The sequence below is a fragment of the Schistocerca gregaria genome, chromosome 5 (assembly GCF_023897955.1).
Source record: "Schistocerca gregaria isolate iqSchGreg1 chromosome 5, iqSchGreg1.2, whole genome shotgun sequence".
In the NCBI taxonomy this organism is placed as follows: domain Eukaryota; kingdom Metazoa; phylum Arthropoda; class Insecta; order Orthoptera; family Acrididae; genus Schistocerca; species Schistocerca gregaria.
Window position 1 is genome coordinate 320,167,970 of NC_064924.1, and position 21,726 is coordinate 320,189,695.

At 40.6% G+C, this 21,726-nt stretch overlaps 1 protein-coding gene across 1 annotated transcript in view; it reads left to right on the top strand.

The window, feature by feature from the left end:
* The window catches only part of LOC126271956 (unconventional myosin-Ie-like), a 379,140-nt gene that overhangs the window by 341,314 nt on the left and 16,100 nt on the right, over nucleotides 1-21,726 (top strand). Inside the window, exon 23 of the mRNA XM_049974395.1 lies at nucleotides 11,088-11,245. Coding sequence (XP_049830352.1) covers nucleotides 11,088-11,245 — 158 coding nt within the window. The remainder of the gene's footprint in view (nucleotides 1-11,087; nucleotides 11,246-21,726) is intronic.

A 21,726-nucleotide genomic window follows, 5' to 3' on the forward strand; every position in this document is an offset into this window, starting at 1 on the left:
AATGGAAGAGGATGTAGATGAAGATGAAATGGGAGATATGATACTGCGTGAAGAGTTTGACAGAGCACTGAAAGACCTGAGTCAAAACAAGGCCCCCGGAGTAGACAACATTCCGTTGGAACTACTGACGACCTTGGGAGAGGCAGTCCTGACAAAACTCTTCCATCTGGTCAGGAAGATGTATGAAACAGGCGAAATACCCTCAGACTTCAAGAAGAATATAATAATTCCAATCCCAAAGAAAGCATGTGTTGACAGATGTGAAAATTACCAATCAATCAGTTTAATAAGTCACAGCTGCAAAATACTAACATGAATTGTTTACAGACGAATGGAAAAACTAGTAGAAGCCAACCTCGGGGAAGATCAGTTCGGATTCTGTAGAAATACTGGAACATGTGAGGTAATACTGACCTTACGACTTATCTTAGAAGAAAGATCAAGGAAAGGCAAACCTACGTTTCTATCATTTGTAGACTTAGAGAAAGCTTTTGACAATGTTGACTGGAATACTCTCTTTCAAATTCTAAAGGTGGCAGGGGTAAAATACAGGGACCGAAAGGCTATTTACAATTTGTACAGAAACCAGATGGCAATTATAAGAGTCGAGGGACACGAAAGGGAAGCAGTGGTTTAGAAGGGAGTGAGACAGGGTTGTAGCCTCTCCCCGATGTTATTCAATCTGTATATTGAGCAAGCAGTAAAGGACACAAAAGAAAAATTCAGAGTAGGTATTAAAATCTAGGGAGAAGAAATAAAAACTTTGAGGTTCATTGATGATATTGTAATTCTATCAGAGACAGCAAAGGACTTGGAAGACCAGTTGAATGGAATGGATAGCGTCTTGAAAGGAGGATGTAAGATGAACATCAACAAAAGCAAAATGAGGGTAATGGAATGTAGTCGAATTAAGTCGGGTGATGCCGAGGGTATTAGATTATGAAATGAGACACTTATTTGTGGAGCAAAATAACTGATGATGGTCAAAGTAGAGAGGATATAAACGTAGAATGGCAATGGCAAGGAAAGCGTTTCTGAAGAAGACAAATTTGTTAGCATCGAGTATAGATTTAAGTGTCAGGAAGTCGTTTCTAAAAGAATTTGTATGGAGTTTAGCCATGTATGGAAGCGAAACATGGATGATAAATAGTTTGGACAAGAAGAGAATAGAAGCTTTCGAAATGTGGTGCTACAGAAGAATGCTGAAGATTAGGTGGGTAGATCACATAACTAATGAGGAAGTATTGAATAGGATTGGGGAGATGATAAGTTTGTGGCACAACTTGAACAGAAGAAGGGATGGTTGGTAGGACATGTTCTGAGGCATCAAGGGATCACCAATTTAGTATTGGAGGGCAGCGTGGAGGGTAAAAATCATAGAGGGAGACGAAGAGATGAATACACTAAGCAGATTCAGAAGGGTGTAGGTTGCAGTAGGTACTGGGAGATGAAGCAGCTTGCACAGGATAGAGTAGCATGGAGAGCTGCATCGAACCAGTCGCAAGACTGAAGACCACAACAACAGCATTTACGATAAATACCTGCAGTCTAAGTGCAATAATTGTGTCAATAGCCAGTTTTGGCAGTGTTGCCAAGCATGTTATGTACTACCTAAAATCAAATCTGAACCTGGTTTGGTGATCCAAGTGTAGCGTTATACAATACTTCACTTTCTGATCTAATGTCAAGTTTCATCTCCAGTCAGGGATGTTTGCGCAGTTAGCCTTAAGTGTTCTAATGCTTTTAATACTGTTTTGGAATCTTTATTGAATACCTATATGATTAATTTGATTCACTAATTCTCCATCTGGCGATATCCATGCCCTGAATGAATGTGTTTGTGTTGAAATTTTGCACTGCTTAGTGTCAGACCATTTGTCATTGCAAAGTATATAAATTGTACTCAATTATTTGAACCTCCCTTGTGTAACGTGGAATTGCCAATGATTGGTTTTTTTGAATTTCCTCCTTTCTACTTTGGAGTTAAAATCTCCTAACATTACGTTTACATTATGTCTATAATGAGTTGTATGTGTGTTCCATTTGACTGTACAGTTTTTCTTTCATATCATTATTCTTATCTCCTATGTGCACTTGTGCATTTTAAAGATGTAATTTATAGCCACTGAGTCTGGATTGTGGGGTATGATATTGGATTATTGACTGTTTGAATTTCTTTATTAAGCCATTTATTGATTTATGAATGTAGTATCTTGTCCCGAATTCATGGGACTGATTGGAATATCTCTGCATTATTGTCCCATCCCATATTTTCAGTGACCCCATTCCTTGCCCCCTTACTTTTAATTTGAGGAACATGATACAGTTGATGTAAAAGTTACGACCCCATCAGTAAATGAAAAACAGCAAGCAATAAAGAAATTGAAGAATAACATTGAATGTGATGAAGACCAGATATACATGGAGAAGACCACAACTGGAATTGGAACTACATTCTTTAATAGATGCACTTTGGAAGACAGAAACCATACCTGCAGACCAGAAAAACCACTGTTATATACCCTGTATTTAAGAAGAATGATCCACTTATGTGCAATAATTTTGGATCTCACGTACAAAATCCTAGCAACAGACTGATCCCAATAACTGAAGTACTAATTGGTGACTACCAATGTGGTTTGCACTCTCAGACAAATATATGAGAAGTTGTGGGAATTTAATGTAGATGTCCACACATTATCTCTAGTTTTCAAAAAGGCCTATGAGAGCATACACCAACACACAGTCCTAAATATAATAAAGGAATTTGAAATACAATCAAAGATAATCAGATTAGTTAAAATGTGTATAGACAGAACTTTGTTGTATAAGGACACCTGTAGTAGAAACTGAAAATTTTAAGGTGTTCACTTTACTGAGACAAGGAGGTGCCGTTTCATGTATTTTATTAAACAGAGAATGTAGTAAAGCTAACCCACAAAGGATCCAAATGCAGGAGGTAAACATTACTAGACTTGTCTTTGCAGATGATGTAGCATTAATAAGTAGTTGCAAAACAGAATTAATCTGAATGATACAAAATTATTACAAAATGGCTGAGGAAACGGGGTTCTTCATTATTAAAGAAAAGACAGAATATCTAATCATAAGTAAGAAAATCCAAAGTGATGCACCTTTGGCTGTAGATGGATTCACTTTCATGACAGATGACCACTTCAAGTACGAAGGGAGTCATTTTAGTAACAGCAGTGGAACAGATATTAAATAGACGCCCATCTAGCAACAGTGATCAAGTCACTTTCTAGTTTTATCAAAACCTTAAGGAAAAGATCACTTAGTACTAACTTCTGAATCCACTTGTATCAATCAACTATCACACCAGCAACATTATACGGATGTGAAGCATTGATATTTAGAAATAAAGATGGAAAAATAACTGTTAATATCTTAAAGAAAAATATTACTAAAAAAATTTTTGGGCCAGTATATGATGAAAATAACATGGAATGGACAATAAGAAAAATGAAGAATTAAGAGAACTGAATAAATGCCATAACATCATCAACGATATAAAGAAGAGGAGGTTGACCTGGACAGGCCATTTAACAAGAATCACGGAAAATAGACTGCTCATAATAGCATTTGACAGGACGATAGATGGAACTAAAGGATGAGGAAGATTCGGAATTAAGTGGTAAGAAGGACACAGCTAGGGTGAACAACAGCATCAAATGAACAAATACACTTGACAGAAAGAAATGTGAGAGGACCGTAGCCCAGTTGTGTGGTCGATAAGGCCCTTGCCACATGCAAAGCAAAGTGAAAAATATATATACATCTGTGTATGTGCGGATGGATATGTGTGTGTGCGAGTGTACACCTGTCCTTTTTTTCCCCCTAAGGGAAGTCTTTCCGCTCCCGGGATTGGAATGACTCCTTACCCTCACCCTTAAAACCCACATCCTTTCGTCTTTCCCTCTCCTTCCTGAAGAAGCAACCATCGGTTGCGAAAGCTAGTAATTCTGTGTGTGTGTTTGTGTGTTTTGTTCATTGTGCGTGTCTGCCGGCGCTTTCCCGCTTGGTAAGTCTTGAAATCTTTGTTTTTTATATATATATATATATATATATATATATATATATATATATATATATATATATATATATATATATATATATTCAGAATTAGAAATAATACACGTGTTACCCACATAATTAATATTTCTCATTATAGTGTAGGTAAAAGTCAGTGTACCATACTGTATAAATTGTGAAATAAAACTAAGCATACTTACTTCATTGAGAGTCTGTCTCTAATCATCGCCTTCATCACAGCCTGTGGGCCAGCTTCCTCTGGATTCCATGGCTTGTAGTAAAAATTGTAATCAGTGGTGAAATTTGGGAAAGAAATTAAATTTCAGGGAGAGGAAATAAAAACTTTGAAGTTTGTCGATAACAATGTAATTCTGTCAGAGATGACATAAAACTAGTAAGATGAGTTGAACAGAATGGGTAGTGTCTTGAAAAGATGATGTAAGCTGAACATCAACAAAAGTAAAACAATGGTAATGGAATGTAGGTAAATTGACCAGACAATGTGGAATGAAGTAAGTTAGGAAATAAGACACTAAACATAGTAGATGAGTTTTGCAATTTGGCCACCAGAATGACTGATAATGGCTGAAGTAGGAAGTATATAAAATGCAGACTGGTGATAGCAAGAAAAGCACTTCTGAAAAAGAGAAATTTGTTAACATTAAATATAAATTTAAATGTTAAATCAAACAATGGAAACTTCAGTTGGAATATCAACAAAGTACGGAAAAGGATAGATTGCTACTCGCCGTAAAGATTACACATTGAGTTGCAGACAGGCACAATGGGAAGACTGTTACATATTTAGCTTTTGGCCTAAGCCTTCTTCAAAAAGGACACACACACACACACACACACACACACACACACACACACACACACACACACACACAACACACACATGCAATGTTCATTCACAAGCACACTTCATGTATGCGTGACTGCTAACTCTGGTAGCTCGGACTCGAATGCAATCTTTCTTGATGGGTGTTTGTTGGGAGTGTAGTCTTGTACAGAAGCAAAGTGTAGATGATAAGCAGTTTAGACAAGAAGAGAAAAGAAGGTTTTGAAATGTTGTGCTGTAGAAGAATGCTAGATTGAATAACTGGTGAAGAGGTACTGCATCATATTGGAGAAAATGAAATTGATGGCACAACTCAACTAAAAGGAATCTGTTGATAGGACATTTCCTTGAGAAATCAAAGATTCATCAGTGGCACAACTCAACTAAAAGGAATCTGTTGATAGGACATTTCCTTGAGAAATCAAAGATTCATCAGTTTGGTAATGGCGGGAAGTGTGAGGTTTAAAGTTGTTGATGGAGGGCTAGGCATGAATACAGTAAGCAAGTTCAAGTGGATGTATGTTGAAATAGTTACCTGGAGATGAAGACGCTTGAAGAGGACAAGACTAGTGAGGAGAACAGCACCAGAGCAGTCTTTGGACTGACGACCACTACAATAATACATTCAGTAGTACGGCTGCTGTCATATTCCAATCTGCTCAATGAGACAGGTGTTCTACTATGTCCATTGTTCAATTTTTGTGAAAACAATATTCATCATCCTATACCTAGCCACAAAAACCACAATACAGAAAAGATGATAACAAGTTAGTGACCTCTCATAGGCTATGCTTATAAGAAAGAGAGAGAGGTAGTCAATAAACACTATTGTAACTGCTGCAGACGGTTATATTTTCCAAAAGAAAGATAAAAAAGTAATGTTTGAGAAATATGGTGACAGGATGACCAAAACAGGAACAGAATGACAGAACTTGAGTGTTCAGCAAATTAACCATAATTGACAAACATCAAAGGGTAATTAAGACTACTTTAAAGTTTGTAGTCTCTTAGGCAGACCCACAGACATATATTTGTGAACTGTAGGTTGTGTTAGATTGCTGCAGATATAAGCTCCTTTTTAATAAGTGTGTTTTCTGCTTCCATTGGAATACATGTTACTCATATACCTCAAAAAATTATCATTTGTGTAATTAAATCAAATATTATCATCATTCATTAATATGGGAGGAAAGGGGGTGTGAATCATACAGCGTGAATGTTGTACTGCTTTAAAGAGAACTATTTGCAGTTTTATAAAAATGCACGTATGTTGTGTTATTGTGCATGACAGTCGTAAGTAGTGACGAAGGATTTTGGGAAGGAAATATACTGACGGAAAAAATTCCAACACCAGTAGATAATTATTGTAGGATATTGAAATTTCAGGAGTACATTTGTCAAGGTAACTTTTGTAAATGATTAACATTGCAGGATCATAGATTAACGTAAGTGCGAGATAAGCCATTGCAGATGTGATATGCTGGTACATTAATAGCTGGTGTAACTGTCAGAATGTTGAAAGCAAGCATGCAAACCTGCATGCATTGTGCCTGTACAGGTGCCAGATGTCAGTTTGTGGGATGGAGTTCTATGCCTGTTGCACATGGTCAGTCAGTGCGGTTTGTGGATGATGCTGGAGCTATCATCCAATAACAATGTGCTCTAATGAAGACAGATCTGGTAATTGAGCAGGCCAAGGTAACATGTCAACAGTCTGTAGAGCATGTTGTGTTACAGCTATGGTATGTGGACAAGCATTACTCATTTAGAAAACACCCTCAGCAATTCTGTACATGAATGGCAACATGACAGGCATATGGGATAATAATGAGAGTGCTCCAGCCATCATATGAAATCGCAACCCAGACCAGGTGTAGATCCAGTGTATCTAGTGCACAGACAGATTGGATGCAGGTCCTCAACTGGCCTCCTCCTAACCAACACATGTGGCCATCATTATCACTTGGAGTGAGTGAGCTTTCATCAGGAACACAACTGACTTCCACCCTGTCCTCTAATGAGCTCTCATTTGGAACCACTGAAGTTACAAATGATGGCGGTTTGGGGTCAGTGGAATGCACACTATGGGGCACCTGGCTTCAAAGCTGTTCTTGAAGTGACCAATTTGTAACAATTTGTTGTGTCACTGTGATGCCAACTGCTGGTTAAATTGCTACTGCAGATGCAGTACAATGAGGCACAGCCATATGCCAAAAACTACGGTCGACCCTCTCGGTAGTGCCATGTGGCCAGGGCCTTGTGGCCAGTGCCATGTGGCCACTTGGAGCCCAGTCTTCTTGTGAACATACATTATTGTGACCATTGCTGCTGGCAGTCGTGTACAGTAGCTACATTCTTGGCCAAGTCTTTTTTGCATTATTTGCAGAAAAATCATACAGCTTCTAATAGCCCTGTTACATAACCTCATTCAAACTCAGTGAAGTGTTGATAGTGGCATCTTTGTCACCTTAAAGGCGTTCTTGACTTACATCAGGTCACCACGTCCAATCTCAAAGATAACTAATGCTCATGCTTGTTACAGCATGTATTTAAAGCGAACCTGATGTGCATTCTCACACCACTCTTACGCATCTGGTGTGAAATCTGAATAAGAATTGTCTTTGAGATCTAGAAACATGACTTCCAACTTTTTTGTCTCCCATTTCCTTCTTGGTGTCGTGATTTTTTTTCCACCCATGTATATGTTACTGTAGTGTAGTAAGCGCTTCAAAAAAAAAAAAAAAAAAAAAAAAAAAAAAAAAAAAAAAAAAAAAAAAAAAAAAACTACTTATACAGTAATACACTGGGCTTCAGGCAATAGATGGGACCGAGTGATAGCTGGCAGCTTCTGATGGTGTGAGTCCATCAGTTCTTGAACATCATCCCCATCCTCCTCTATATTTAATTGTCTGGCAAGATCAACAACTTCTTCATTCATATTATCAATTTTACCAGTATCTGTTGAAAATTCCTTCTAGGTTTCAGCAGTGGAAAAAAAAGACATAGTTTTTTTTCCAGATTCCATTGAAAATTTTTTGTACAATTTGTTTCCAAGATTGTCCAATAATTCTCATCACATCTAAAACTGTGAATTTCTTCCAGATGTCTTTAACGGAGAGCAATTTTTTTTTTTTCCCTCATAGCTTCATGAAGATGTGCAAATGGCTGTCTCGTGCAGTTAGCTTTAATGGTTCTAATGACTCCCTGGTCCATCAGTTGAAGCAATCTAGATGTATTCAGTGATAAAACACAACTTTCACATGAGTCAAAATTAATTAAAGTAACAGGATGATGACCTGGTGAATTGCCGAGCAATAGCATGACTTGAAACTGGATTTGTTGTAATTTGTAATAATGTTATGACCAAGCTGGTCCTCAAAGACAAAAGCTGTCATCCAGGCTCCAGCATTCGACTTCCAAATCACAGCAACCGAGCTAAGATGTATGCTTTAAAGTTCTTGGAATTTTTGAGTGATAAACTGAAGGAGGTTTCAATTTACCATCAGCAGCTGTTCACAGCATCCATCACTGTCACTGTCAATCGATCTTTGGTGGCTTTGAAACGTGGGAAAGTTTTTCCAGATGTGGTGCAGGATGAAATGGGAACCAGTGTGTTGGTCATTGTCTCTTGTAGGTGAATGATTCAGGTACTTGTTCCCAGCTCGTGAATGGTATCCTGTTAAGAAAAATGTGCGTATCGTGTACACTTACCTTGTCAATCCTGATGTACTTTGGATGACTGTTGTGTAGTCTAGAATCACCACTGCTCTTGTAACACTTTCAGTGTCTTGTGATTTCCATACCGTATCAAGAAGCTGTGTCAAAGTGTTTCTGTGAACATATCCCAACATATTTATCATAATAGACGAATTCAAGTTTCATGGTAGTTGACATCTGTCACTTGCTGCTACAGTGCTGCCACATCAGTAGCCAGCTACTTTTCAGTTTCAGGTGACAAACAAACATGGAGGATCATTTCATAAATGCTGTTAAAGTGTAATTGCGGAGCATTGTTGGAAGTGGCAGCAGTGAGGTATGTCAGAAGTGTGAGATACTTTGTTGACCACTGATTTTAAGTGATTGATGACCAAACAGCGGCAGATGATGCATTTTGTAGCTCTCCATTATTAGTGTTGTAAACTAACCAGAACCTCATGATGTGCGATGTATCCAAAGAAACTGTAGTCAACAAGCAGCAGCAGAACTAAAACCATGATCGCTTTGTTTCTGGCGATTAAAGCTAACCTGTAAGAGCATACTCAAGACAAAAAATTCAGTTTCAGCACTGAAAGCTAACTGTAATTTCTTGCTTTCATGGTTGCCTGAAACTATCGTTGCACTGGCTACATGAGCTGCCATGTTACCAATCAATGAGCAATCCTCTTTGGCTGCTCTTGGATGTGGATTATAGGGGACACAAGCAGATTCTGAATGAAAAAAGAATGATAGAAAGAAAAATAAGAGCAAATAAAGAAGTCAATATAATGATGAAAATGACATGAAAAAGTATTAGAAATAAAAAAATATGTTTAAACCAATTAATTGAATGAAAACAATTATCGAACTCTTTTGATTACATTTAGAAAAGAAAAGAAAATCACTACATTTGGTGAGTTTTGAATCTATGACATTCCATACATCAGTCTTATAGATTGACCATTGCATTAGGCCACAGTTCTGGGCTACGTAGGAATAACTTTGGTGATCCAGTCACAATGATGAATTGGCTTCATGCAATGTTATGCGAAGCTTATCTGACGTAAGCCAGCCTCTGTGGTTATGATAACTGTATATGTGACGCTGAATTGCAGAAGTACCCAGTAGAGTTTGGTTAGTGCTCTGTATGAACATGAGTATTTCATTAACATGGTTGTAAATAAAATAGAAAGAAACTGCCACATGGGAAAAATATATTAAAAACAAAGATTCCAAGACTTACCAAGCGGGAAAGCACCGGCAGACAGGCACATGAACAAAACACACAAACACACACACAGAATTACTAGCTTTCGTGCGCACACACACACACACACACACACACACACACACACACACACATATATCCATCCGCACATATGTGCGGATGGATATGTGTGTGTGTGTGTGTGTGTGTGTGTGTGTGTGTGTGTGTGCGCGAGTGTACACCTGTCCTTTTTTTCCCCTAAGGGAAGTCTTTCCACTCCCGGGATTGGAATGACTCCTTACCCTCTCCCTTAAAACCCACATCCTTTCGTCTTTCCCTCTCCTTCCTGAAGAAGCAACCATCGGTTGCGAAAGCTAGTAATTCTGTGTGTGTGTTTGTGTGTTTTGTTCATGTGCCTGTCTGCCGGCGCTTTCCCGCTTGGTAAGTCTTGGAATCTTTGTTTTTAATACATTAACATGGTTGTGTGCACATGGACGTGTGTGTGTGCTCGTGTGCGTGTGGTTATCATATGTGATGAAATCTGAAATAAAAGTGGCAGAGCCATGATTCGGGATGCGAATAAGGAACTGGAAGTGAACTGACCAATTGTTGTGGCAGTTTGGCAATGGCAGATGGTTCGGATGTGATGGTGAGTGCTCTGGTTACAGGAAACCAGCTCCAATGCATGAGCTGTCAACTGTTAAGTAATTTTAATTGGACTGTAGTGCAGTACTTTTTTGCTAAAGACTTGTTCCTTATCCATTGTTAATTTCTATTTAATTGTATCTTGCAATATCTGCCTTGGCTAGAGGGCCTGAGCAACGACCCTACCAGCCTTCCGAAAATGATTCTGCATATCCCTCTTTCCTTAATTTTTTTATCATAAATCTCCAGGGCAGTTTTCATGGTTACTGGTGTGCAGTTGCAGCAGCCTTTCATGATGCCAAGATCTGTTGTCACCCTTCACTTTCTTTTTTAAATTTGTATGTTGTTTCCACTGACAGTTAACTTATTCTTCATTCATAAAATCTATTACTCTGGAAAAGAAGTTACTTTTGAGTGCAATATGATTTTGAATAGTGTGTGTTGATTTATTTATACTTACGTGTTTAGTTACATGTGTAATATATATTTAGTTGCAAAAGTGATATAACATTCAATGCAGAATTTATTAATAAAGAACTTGTCATATGAAAGTTATGTAGTTAATGAGGATGACCTCAAAACAATGCAGATGTATTGTTTCAAGAAATTTGACACTGGAAAACTGTTTGTCATTTCTTGTAGCCAGAAGAGAGCCTCAGTTAAGCCTGTCCCTGGTGGGGGGAAGCCAAAACCACCAGCCAAACCCAAGAAGCAAGTAAAAGCAATGTATGATTATTCAGCACAGGATTTAGACGAGTTGTCATTCCAGGAAGGTGACATCATTGAAGTAATTAAAGAATGTAAGTGATTTAGTTTTTACAAGGCTCGAACAATTGTTATTTTGTGTAGCTAGAAGGAGAGCTGTGTGTGTGTGTGTGTGTGTGTGCGTGTGTGTGTGTGTGTGTGTGTGTGTGTGTGTGTGTGTGTGTGTGTGTGCGTGTGCGTATACGCAAGTGGCATTAACTCTGTCCCTTTGTTGTCTGATGAGGGGGGAGTGCAGGATTACATGCAAAATTTAAGCAGAATCCCTTGTCTCTATTTATAAGATCACTTGGTAATCCTCCCCCCTTCCCTCCCTCCCCTCCTCCCAGTGAAGGTTTGAGTCCTCCCTCGGACATGGGTGTGTGTGTTGTCCATAGCATAACTTAGTTTAAGTTAGATTAAGTATTGTGTTGGCTTAGGGACCAATGACCTTATAGGATGATGGAAACCAAGGCAGTGTTCTGCAATAGCAAATTGGTAGGCTGTTGTAATAGTGTGTGACACTTATACTCAGTACATAGTTCTCCACATCCTTGATGGTTTGAACTCTGTATGCCATGTCACAACAACATGAAAAGTGGCAGTCTGCCACCTTAAATAAGGATTGCCCTTTACAGATTGTAAAGGTTCCCTCTTACATGGTAGTCAAAAAATTTATTCCACACCATGTTTCCAGAGAATATGAGTAATCCTGTTGTAATACTTCCTGTGTAAGGCAAAAGGGCTTTAGAAGTCTAGGGGTATGACCTCTCTTGTAGCAGGATTGAGTTGAAGCTGTGGGTTGTTGTCAGAATTATGACCAATGTTTGGTCAAGGAAACATCATTATTAGTCATATGATTTTTGAGCAAACAATCTACAACTCTCATAGCAACACTTTGCAACCCCTCTCCCTCCGGCATATGCTAACAGTAGTAAACACAGCGGGACAGATGCAACAGGTGGCTAGTGGCCAGCTTGAAACCAGCGGCTGGGCAGGGAAGCTGATGCATGGAAGTTCATGGCAGCATGAGTACTGTCTCTGTATGGCTGCAGTTTATGGTAAAACATGCTGGTAGACACCCGTTTCCTGCCACGTTTCTTGTAGCAGAAGTCAGCCCTCAGCAGTGGTGTCCATCCTTGTTAGAATAGGTGTACAGCATCAGTGCACTACTCAGGTATATATAGCTGAGCAGTTGTGCTGCCTTGGTCTTGAGCTGCTGGCTGCAAGGGCTGATAGTGTCTGGAGAGAGCCCAGACCTGGAAACACTTAAGCCTGTGGTGATGGACTTAGAACCAATAATAAAACCATCATTGGTGGAGGCCAAATCTTGTGGTAGCTGCTTGCAGAACCATGTTGTCCAGTTACCTGATGTAACATACCCTTCATAGTTGATGCTATCAGACTGAGATGCCTTTGGCTGGAAATGATGGGTGTTTATGCGTGTTTCATGTCTACTTGTATTGCCATAGCACCACTTCCAACCACATGCACCAGAAAAAGCCATAGTTTGGATGTGGCTCCATCATTCTGCTGTATTGACAACACTAAGTTGCTGGCCCTGCTTAGGCCTCCTATGTGGAAATCAGCTAGGGTTTTACTGTCTTTAACATAATGGTGCTTAGCTCACCTTTTTTTTCTTGCCAGCTTCTGTGGCCCTTTAGTAGCACAACCACTGCAGTGTCACTATCTTATTCATTTGTGACCAAAAATGGTTGTGGCACTACACAGCTCCCCTCTCAGGTAGATACTGGTCGCTTTAAACCAAAAGGTTCATTGACTGCACGAGTTTGAATTGGTGAAGAAATCGTCAGAAATGCTCATATACAATTTTCCAACACAAACCTACTAAAACCAAATATCTCAGAGACGCAAGTATGTGCTTTTCATATGTGAAACAGAGAGCCTAATTGCAAATTAAAGATCATGTGGTTACGTGTCAGACTGTACCAGTGTGAGACCTCAAAATATCTAGGAGTTCTCTTCATTGATCTCTTACTTTCAAGAAGTAGTTCATGAACTGCAGGTCAAAACTTTCCACCAGAAACAATCTTCTATGGAAACTAGCGAGATTGCAGAGGGGTAGTCAGTCTGAAACTGTGAACTTCTGCAGTGGCGATAAGCTGTTCTGTGGCAGAGTATGCATGTCTTGTTTGGTATAATTCAACAAATGCAAACAGATGGACATAGCTCTCAGTGACACCTAAAGAATCATAACAGGTTGCTTGAAATCCTGTCCATTGGAAAGGCTTTACCAACTCACAGGAACAGCACTACCCCAGATCAAAGAAAAATTGTTGTAAATGAGGAAAGAATGACAGTGGAGAAGCAGAGAATCCATCCCCTGTATGGGTATTAGCTGCAGTTGCAATGCCTGAAGTCAAGGAGGGATTTCCTTAGAACATTAAAGGCACTTAGAACCACTCCTGAAAAAGCTAGATTGCGACTAAGGAGGGCTACGACCTACCTTCCCCCTGGTTGGAAAACCGTTTCTGAAACCTTGCGTCCTGACAGTATGAGCTAACAAGTAATGTTAACAAATTTCCCTTTCACTTTGGACAATCTCATGTAACCATTGGCAAATCTTCGACATGCTGTAAATCATTTACATTCCTTATTACGTAACACACAAAAAAATCACTTAAGGACAATGTTATTAATCCCATTGGTGCATTATAATGCAATTAAAGAATCTACTTACATCATAATCTGTGAGAAAAACATTTTACCATCTGATGTGGCCCTGCAGGCATTAGCTGTGATAGATACCAGGGAAAACGCTAGATAACACCCGAAGGCCAATGCTTTGAATATTTGGAAGTTGTGGGGGGTATGGGCAAACACCATTGCTGTAATAAATGCCTTTTTTTCTTACCTTCAAAATTTTACAACATTATTAACTTGATTTTAAAATAGTAAGTGAACATTCATTACCGTGAACAACAAGATCCTCAATATAGTTTGTTAATGAAACTTTCTGAAGTATTATTTCCACAGATCAAAGAACAGTTCTCAGAATCAATTTACAGTGCTTAAAACACAAAATCCCTTTCCAAGCAAAGGAAAAAAAATACAAATTGCATAATGCAAGGTTAAATAAAAGATTCTAACACAACATGGCAACACCAAAATTTTCGTAGATATCACCTGTGATATCTAAAGGCAACAAAATATTGATCACAAAAGTTTTAATTGAAACGACTTAAATGCAAAAAAATTTGATTACTGTCAACATACACTCAAACCCCATAGCCACTACGATGTGCGCTGTATCACAAAATATTTTCCTTTCTTTTAAACACTTTACACCATAAACCTCCCTATATGGGATTCATACTACACCCAATGAATTAGGACAAATAATTAAGCATAGATGCTATAATTATTACTTTCAAATAAATAAATAAACCACAAATCAACTCTTAATGTCAGTAATTACATCTGTTAAAGAAATATGCAATACATGTCTTTTGATTTCCTCCTGGTCATGCACTGTTGTGCACTGTGCTCTCCTTCAGGATCACATGCGGCATGGGAAAGATTTTGTACAATGTACAAAATGTTAACAGGGTGCAACCAACTTGCACAAATTGCATACTGGGATTATATGTCGATGTGGATGCGACTCACAAATTTTAAAACGGGTGAGGGAGTGGATGCGGTACTGCTGAACACTTCGACTATACCGCACCACACCAAATAGCAGTACGGTGGGGTAGACAAGAAACAAATCAACAACTGTTTGCAAGACAACCTCAGCAAAGCAGTAAGAAAATATTTGGGACTTTAAACTCTTGGGAGGGCCACACAAACCACAGAATGACATCTGAAGCTAAATTATGAAAGTACTATTGGCGATTTCGCCACAACAAGTAGAACTGTAAAATACCATTAGAAGTGAACTGCAATTAATGCAATTCATAACCATCTGACTGAAAAGCTCTACAGTCAATCTTTCCCTTACTACAAATACTTAACAGTACCTCCAAAGTTCACTTGTGGACACTACCAGTGTCAATTACATGTTATAACTGTAGGTAACAGAGTTTAACATGCTGGTGCCAACTTTGGTTCCTTAATAATACAAGCAATGATTCGGTCCTTCGCTTGGTTTCACCTTCGGTCTAAAACAGTCATTTAGTTTAAAGCAGCTAAATAGATGACAATGCTGATATCAATGCTGTCCTCCCAAGCAGCACTCTAAGTGGAGACTGCAGTACCAAAGCAAAGCTTACACCACTCACAAGTCTGATATACGTGCCACCAACATGCACCATATTATAATTCTTATGTCAGTTCATACACAAATCTTGCCATAACTCTTCGTCGCAATCCAATGGCAGAACCAGGAAATCAGTTTTCAGCCCTTGAATGACCACACAATAATCGTCATCTGGAAAACACCGGCTCTCCACACTAATATCTTTGAGCCCACAGCATTCCGCCCCAACCGACAGCTTCTTCAGGGCCCACTGACCAAGTGGATTTGCCCTCGAACACCGACGTTGCTCCTCACACACAGTCTTGAGCTAACTCACAGCAAGCCCCTTCTTCCTCCTTCTCTCCACCTTGCAGCACATGGCAAGCCAACTTGCAGAAGATATGCAATGACCAGAAACTTCAATCCGATTTTGACATTGACATCATGGCAAGAACTGAGAAGGCGGGTGGTTTCAAAAAACAAAGAGATTGAAATAGCAAGCCGTTCAAACTCAACCTCCCCGACTAAAACAGAAACTTACTGACTCTGCCGAATCTGGCTAGCATGAACCTGCATCATCCGCCCGTGCTCTTAAATGCTTGACCAGTAAATTCGCCAGACTGGCCACCCGTAGATCCTCATAAGGCTCCAAGAAACGGGGTGCCAACTTACCAATATAATCTGCACCACCCTTCTGAGGTAGGCCCGTGTTGCAGATGAACACCATATCCCCAGGTTTGCAATTAAATTCCTTCCTGCCCTTATTATACCGCTGTGCCAGACTCTGATGGTCTCGCTGAATATTACACTGTGCCCGCTTCCAACTCCACTGAATAACATCAGCATCAGTGTGCTCTGGGAGGAGATCGTTAATCAACCACAGATTGGACAGAGTGGAGTTCACCTGGTACCTTAAGACCAAGGAAGGTGGACATGCCTTTACCGACTCATGCTGAGCCATGTTAAACGTAAAGTTTAGCCATCCCAGTGAATTATCCCACTTGGTGTGAGAACTGCTGTGAAACGCATTTAAGGCAGCTTTTAAATTCCTTTTTACACATTCCGCAAATGAAGGCTGAGGTTAGTAGCGAGTTCTGGTGATATGGAAAATGGCCTGTTCAAAACAAAATGTCATGAACTGCTTGGAAACAAAGGCTGGAACATTATCAATAACTAGGGTCTTCACTGGTCCAAATATTAAAATAATTCCCGATAAGTGACGAATGGTAGTCGTAGCTGTGACACTACTGGTTGGAATAAGCCATAAAAAACGTGAAAACACATCGACTGCCACCAGCACTTGCAGTGTTTAATTCATAAATTTTGGGCGTATTATAGTACTTGAGAGTTGTAGCATCGCGTTTTTAGTACATGAATAGTGTAAAATCGCATAGTCTCCTTCCGCCGCCAAGCAGTGTGTCAGCAGTGCGCAAGTAGCAGAATTACTGCATTTACTAGGCATTCATGTATTTTAATAACCGTTTAAATTTTGTGTCGAATTGTTTGTGCTCTCTGTAGATTAATTCAGACATTCTTTGAACAACAGATTTTAGCATGGATAGGGACTGCAACTGCTGTGTTCGGATGGAGGCTGAGTTGGCATCCCTTCGTTCCCAGCTTCAGGCAGTGTTGGCTTTGGTCACACAGCTTGAGGCTGTTGCCAATGGGCATCACTATGGGGGTCCGGATGGGGGTTTGTTGGGGATGGCCAGCTTGTCCCACGCATCCCCCGATCGGACTACAACTGTGGCTACCCCGGATACTGCCCACATTGAGGCTGATCCCTCACCTGTGGTAGAGTGGGAGGTCGTCTTGAGGTGTGGCAGGGGGTGAAAGACATTCCAGAGGGCTGAACGGAAGGCCTCTCCAGTTTGTCTGATGAACCGGTTTCAGGCTCTGTCTCTGGCTGATACTGATCTTCGGCCAGAGATGTCTGCTTGTCCTGTTCCAGAGGTTGCCCCTCAGTCTGCAAGATCCGGGCAGTCGCAGAGGGTGGGCTTACTGGTAGTTGGGAGCTCCAATGTCAGGCGCGTAATGGGGCCCCTTAGGGATATGGCAGCAAGAGAGGGGAAGAAAACCAATTTGCACTCTGTGTGCATACCGGGGGGAGTCATTCCAGATGTGGAAAGGGTCCTTCCAGTTGCCATGAAGGGTACAGGGTGCACCCATCTGCAGGTGGTCGCTCATGTCGGCACCAATGATGTATGTCGCTATGGATCGGAGGAAATCCTCTCTGGCTTCCGGCGGCTATCTGATTTGGTGAAGACTGCCAGTCTCGCTAGCGGGATGAAATCAGAGCTCACCATCTGCAGCATTAGTGGCAGAACAACAGAGAGAAAATTTGGAGTACATTTCACATAAATTTTCTCAGCATATTATAGTCTTAGGTGGAGATTTCAATTTACCAGATATAGACTGGGATACTCAGATGTTTAGGACGGGTGGTAGGGACAGAGCATCGAGTGACATTATACTGAGTGTATTATCCGAAAATTACCTCGAGCAATTGAACAGAGAACCGACTCGTGGAGATAACATCTTGGACCTACTCATAACAAACAGACCCGAACTTTTCGACTCTGTAAGTGCAGAACAGGGAATCAGCGATCATAAGGCCGTTGCAGCATCCCTGAATAAGGAAGTTAATAGGAATATAAAAAAGGGAGGAAGGTTTATCTATTTAGCAAGAGTAATAGAAGGCAGATTTCAGACTACCTAACAGATCAAAACGAAAATTTCTGTTCCGACACTGACAGTGTTGAGTGTTTATGGAAAAAGTTTAAGGCAAATGTAAAATGCGTTTTAGACAGGTACATGCCAAGTAAAACTGTGAGGGATGGGAAAAACCCACTGTGGTTCAACAACAAAGTTAGGAAACTACTGCGGAAGCAAAGAGAGCTTCACTGCAAGTTCAAACGCAGCCAAAACCTCTCAGACAAACAGAACCTAAACGATGTCAAAGTTAGCATAAGGAGGGCTATGCGTTCAGTGAATTTGAAAGTAAAATTCTATGTACCGACTTGACAGAAAATCCTAGGAAGTTCTGGTCTTACTTTAAATCAGTAAGTGGCTCGAAACAGCATATCCAGACACTCCGGGATGATGATGGCTTTGAAACATGCGTAAAGCTGAAATACTAAACACCTTTTTCCAAAGCTGTTTCACAGAGGAAGACCGCACTGCAGTTCCTTCTCTAAATCCTCCCACATATGAAAAAATGGCTGACATCGAAATAAGTGTCCAAGGAATAGAAAAGCAACTGAAATCACTCAACAGAGGAAAGTCCACTGGACCTGACGGAATACCAATTCGATTCTGCACGGAGTATGCAAAAGAACTTGGCCCCCTTCTAACAGCCATGTACCGCAAGTCTCTAGAGGAACGGAAGGTTCCAAATGATTGGAAAAGAGCACAGGTAGTCTTCAAAAAAGGTCATCGAGCAGATGCGCAAAACTATAGACCTATATCTCTGACATCGATCTGTTGTAGAATTTTAGAACATGTTTTTTGCTCGAGTATCATGTCGTTTTTGGAAACCCAGAAACTACTCTGTAGGAATCAACATGGATTCCGGAAACAGCGATCGTGTGAGACCCACCTCACTTTATTTGTTCATGAGACCCAGAAAATATTAGATACAGGCTCCCAGGTAGATGCTATTTTCCTAGACTTCCGGAAGGCGTTCGATACAGTTCCGCACTGTCGCCTGATAAACAAAGTAAGAGCTTGCAGAATATCAGACCAGCTGTGTGGCTGGATTGAAGAGTTTTTAGCAAACAGAGCACAGCGTGTTGTTATCAATGGAGAGACGTCTACAGACGTTAAAGTAACCTCTGGCGTTCCACAGGGGAGTGTTGTGGGACCATTGCTTTTCACAATATGTATAAATGACCTAGTAGATAGTGTCGGAAGTTCCATGCGGCTTTTCGCGGATGATTCTGTAGTATACAGAGAAGTTGCAGCATTAGAAAATTGTAGCAAAATGCAGGAAGATTTGCAGCGGATAGGCACTTGGTGTAGGGAGTGACAACTGACTCTTAACATTGACAAATGTAATGTATTGCGAATACATAGAAAGAAGGATCCTTTATTGTATGATTATATGATAGCGGAACAAACACTGGTAGCAGTTACTTCTGTTAAATATCTGGGAGTATGCGTGCGGAACGATTTGAAATGGAATGATCATATAAAATTAATTGTTGGTAAGGCGGGTACCAGGTTGAGATTCGTTGGGAGAGTCCTTAGAAAATGTGGTCCATCAACAAAGGAGGTGGCTTACAAAACACTTGTTCGACCGATACTTGAGTATTGCTCATCAGTGAGGGATCCGTACCAGATCGGGTTGACGGAGGAGATAGAGAAGATCCAAAGAAGAGCGGCGCGTTTCGTCACAGGGTTATTTGGTAACCGAGATAGTGTTACAGAGATGTTTAGCAAACTCAAGCGGCAGACTCTGCAAGAGAGGTGCTCGGCATCGCGGTGTAGCTTGCTCGCCAGGTTTCGAGAGGGTGCGTTTCTGGATGAGGTATCGAATATACTGCTTCCCTCTACTTATACCTCCCTTGGAGATCACGAATGTAAAATTAGAGAGATTCGAGCGTGCACGGAGGCTTTCAGACAGTCGTTCTTCCCGCGAACCATACGCGACTGGAACAGAAAAGGGAGGTAATGAAAGTGGCACGTAAAGTGCCCTCCGCCACACACTGTTGGGTGGCTTGCAGAGTATGGATGTAGATGTAGATGTAGAACATACTGGTTACCTTGTTGACTATGAGGCAGGGGTCCAATATGATCAATGAACCACTTGTCCATAAGGTAACTTTCTCTAGTGGATTGGAGGAGCTCCCTGGAAGGGCCCGAGTCTGGTTTCGCTTGCTTGCAAATTTCACACTCGCTAACCATATGCTGGACATCTTTATATAAACTGTGTCAATAGAGCTGCCTCTTAATATTTGCAGTGGTCTTATTCGCACTTAATTGGCCACCAACAAGAGTGTGGTGGGAGTAGTGAAGCACCAGCTCCACCAGTTCACTAGAGAAATATATGTGTAAACCATCGGCATCCAGGCCACAACAGCAAACCAACCCCTTACATAGGGCATATCCGGTTACCTGCTTACGCGCAATTTACCTATATTTAATTTTCGTAACACATTGCTCACCTTCCAATTCTGGGACCTCTGATAAAATGGCACCTACTCCAGCCTGATGATCTGGCACGGCCTCACTCTCAAACATATGACTTAAGGCATCTGCCACCTGGTTATTGGTTCCCCTTGTATGCTTTACATTAAAACGGAAGGCAGATATCCTAATAGCCCACCTGGTTGTCTGACCAGTCGTATGCGGGTGGGCCAGCACCCAGCTAAGAGCCTGATTATCCCTTTCAATCAAAAACTTGCGGTATTCCAAATAAATTTTAAACTTTTACAATGTGAAAAGCACTAACCCGCCACAATCCCACAAGTAGAGGCTTCAGTCTTCACAATAAACAGCAGATCGAAATTTGGAATGGCCATCACAGGAGGGTTACTCAAGGCCAGCTTAATGGCCTTGAATGAAATCTGGTGATTCTCATCCCAAATAAATTTTGCCCCCTTCTTACATAGTTTGTTCAAAGGAGCAGCCAACTGAGCAAACTTCAGCCTGAACTTACGAAAGTAGTTTGCCATCCCCATGAATCATGCCATTCCCTTCTTATTATTCTTCACGAATCTTTCGTTCACTCTTGGTCAATGCGAACACCTCCCCAGAGACCAGGTGCCCCAAGAAAGAAATCTGACTACGACCCAAGGTGACCTTGAATGGCTTAACAGTAAGGCCAGCCCACCTCAGTCTACTCAATACCATCTCCAAATGCTCGTGGAAAGTACGACTACAAACCACAATGTCATCCATGTAGTTAGAGACGTATTTAAATTTGTGGCCTCCAAGCACATTGTCCAACAACCGGGACAAAACCGCTGCACCTGTTCACACTCCAAATGGCACCTGATTGAATTCAAAAAGATTCCAATTGGTGCAGAAGGCAGTTATGTGCTTGGAATCTTCAACAAGTGGGATCTGGTAATACGCCTAATTGAGGTCCAAAATGGTAAAGTACCTTGCCCCAGGAAACCACGAAAACAATTGTGGATGTCTGGCAGGGGAACCAACTCCAAAATTACCATTTCGTTGACCAGACGGTAATCGACTACAGGCTGAAATTCTCCCTCATTAGAATTAGGGACCAAGAACATGGGACATGCATACAGAGAGGTCAGAGGTCATATAATCCCTTCCCTTAGCATTCCCTCTATTAACCCATGCAAACTCTTCATCTTCGGGGCTGACAAT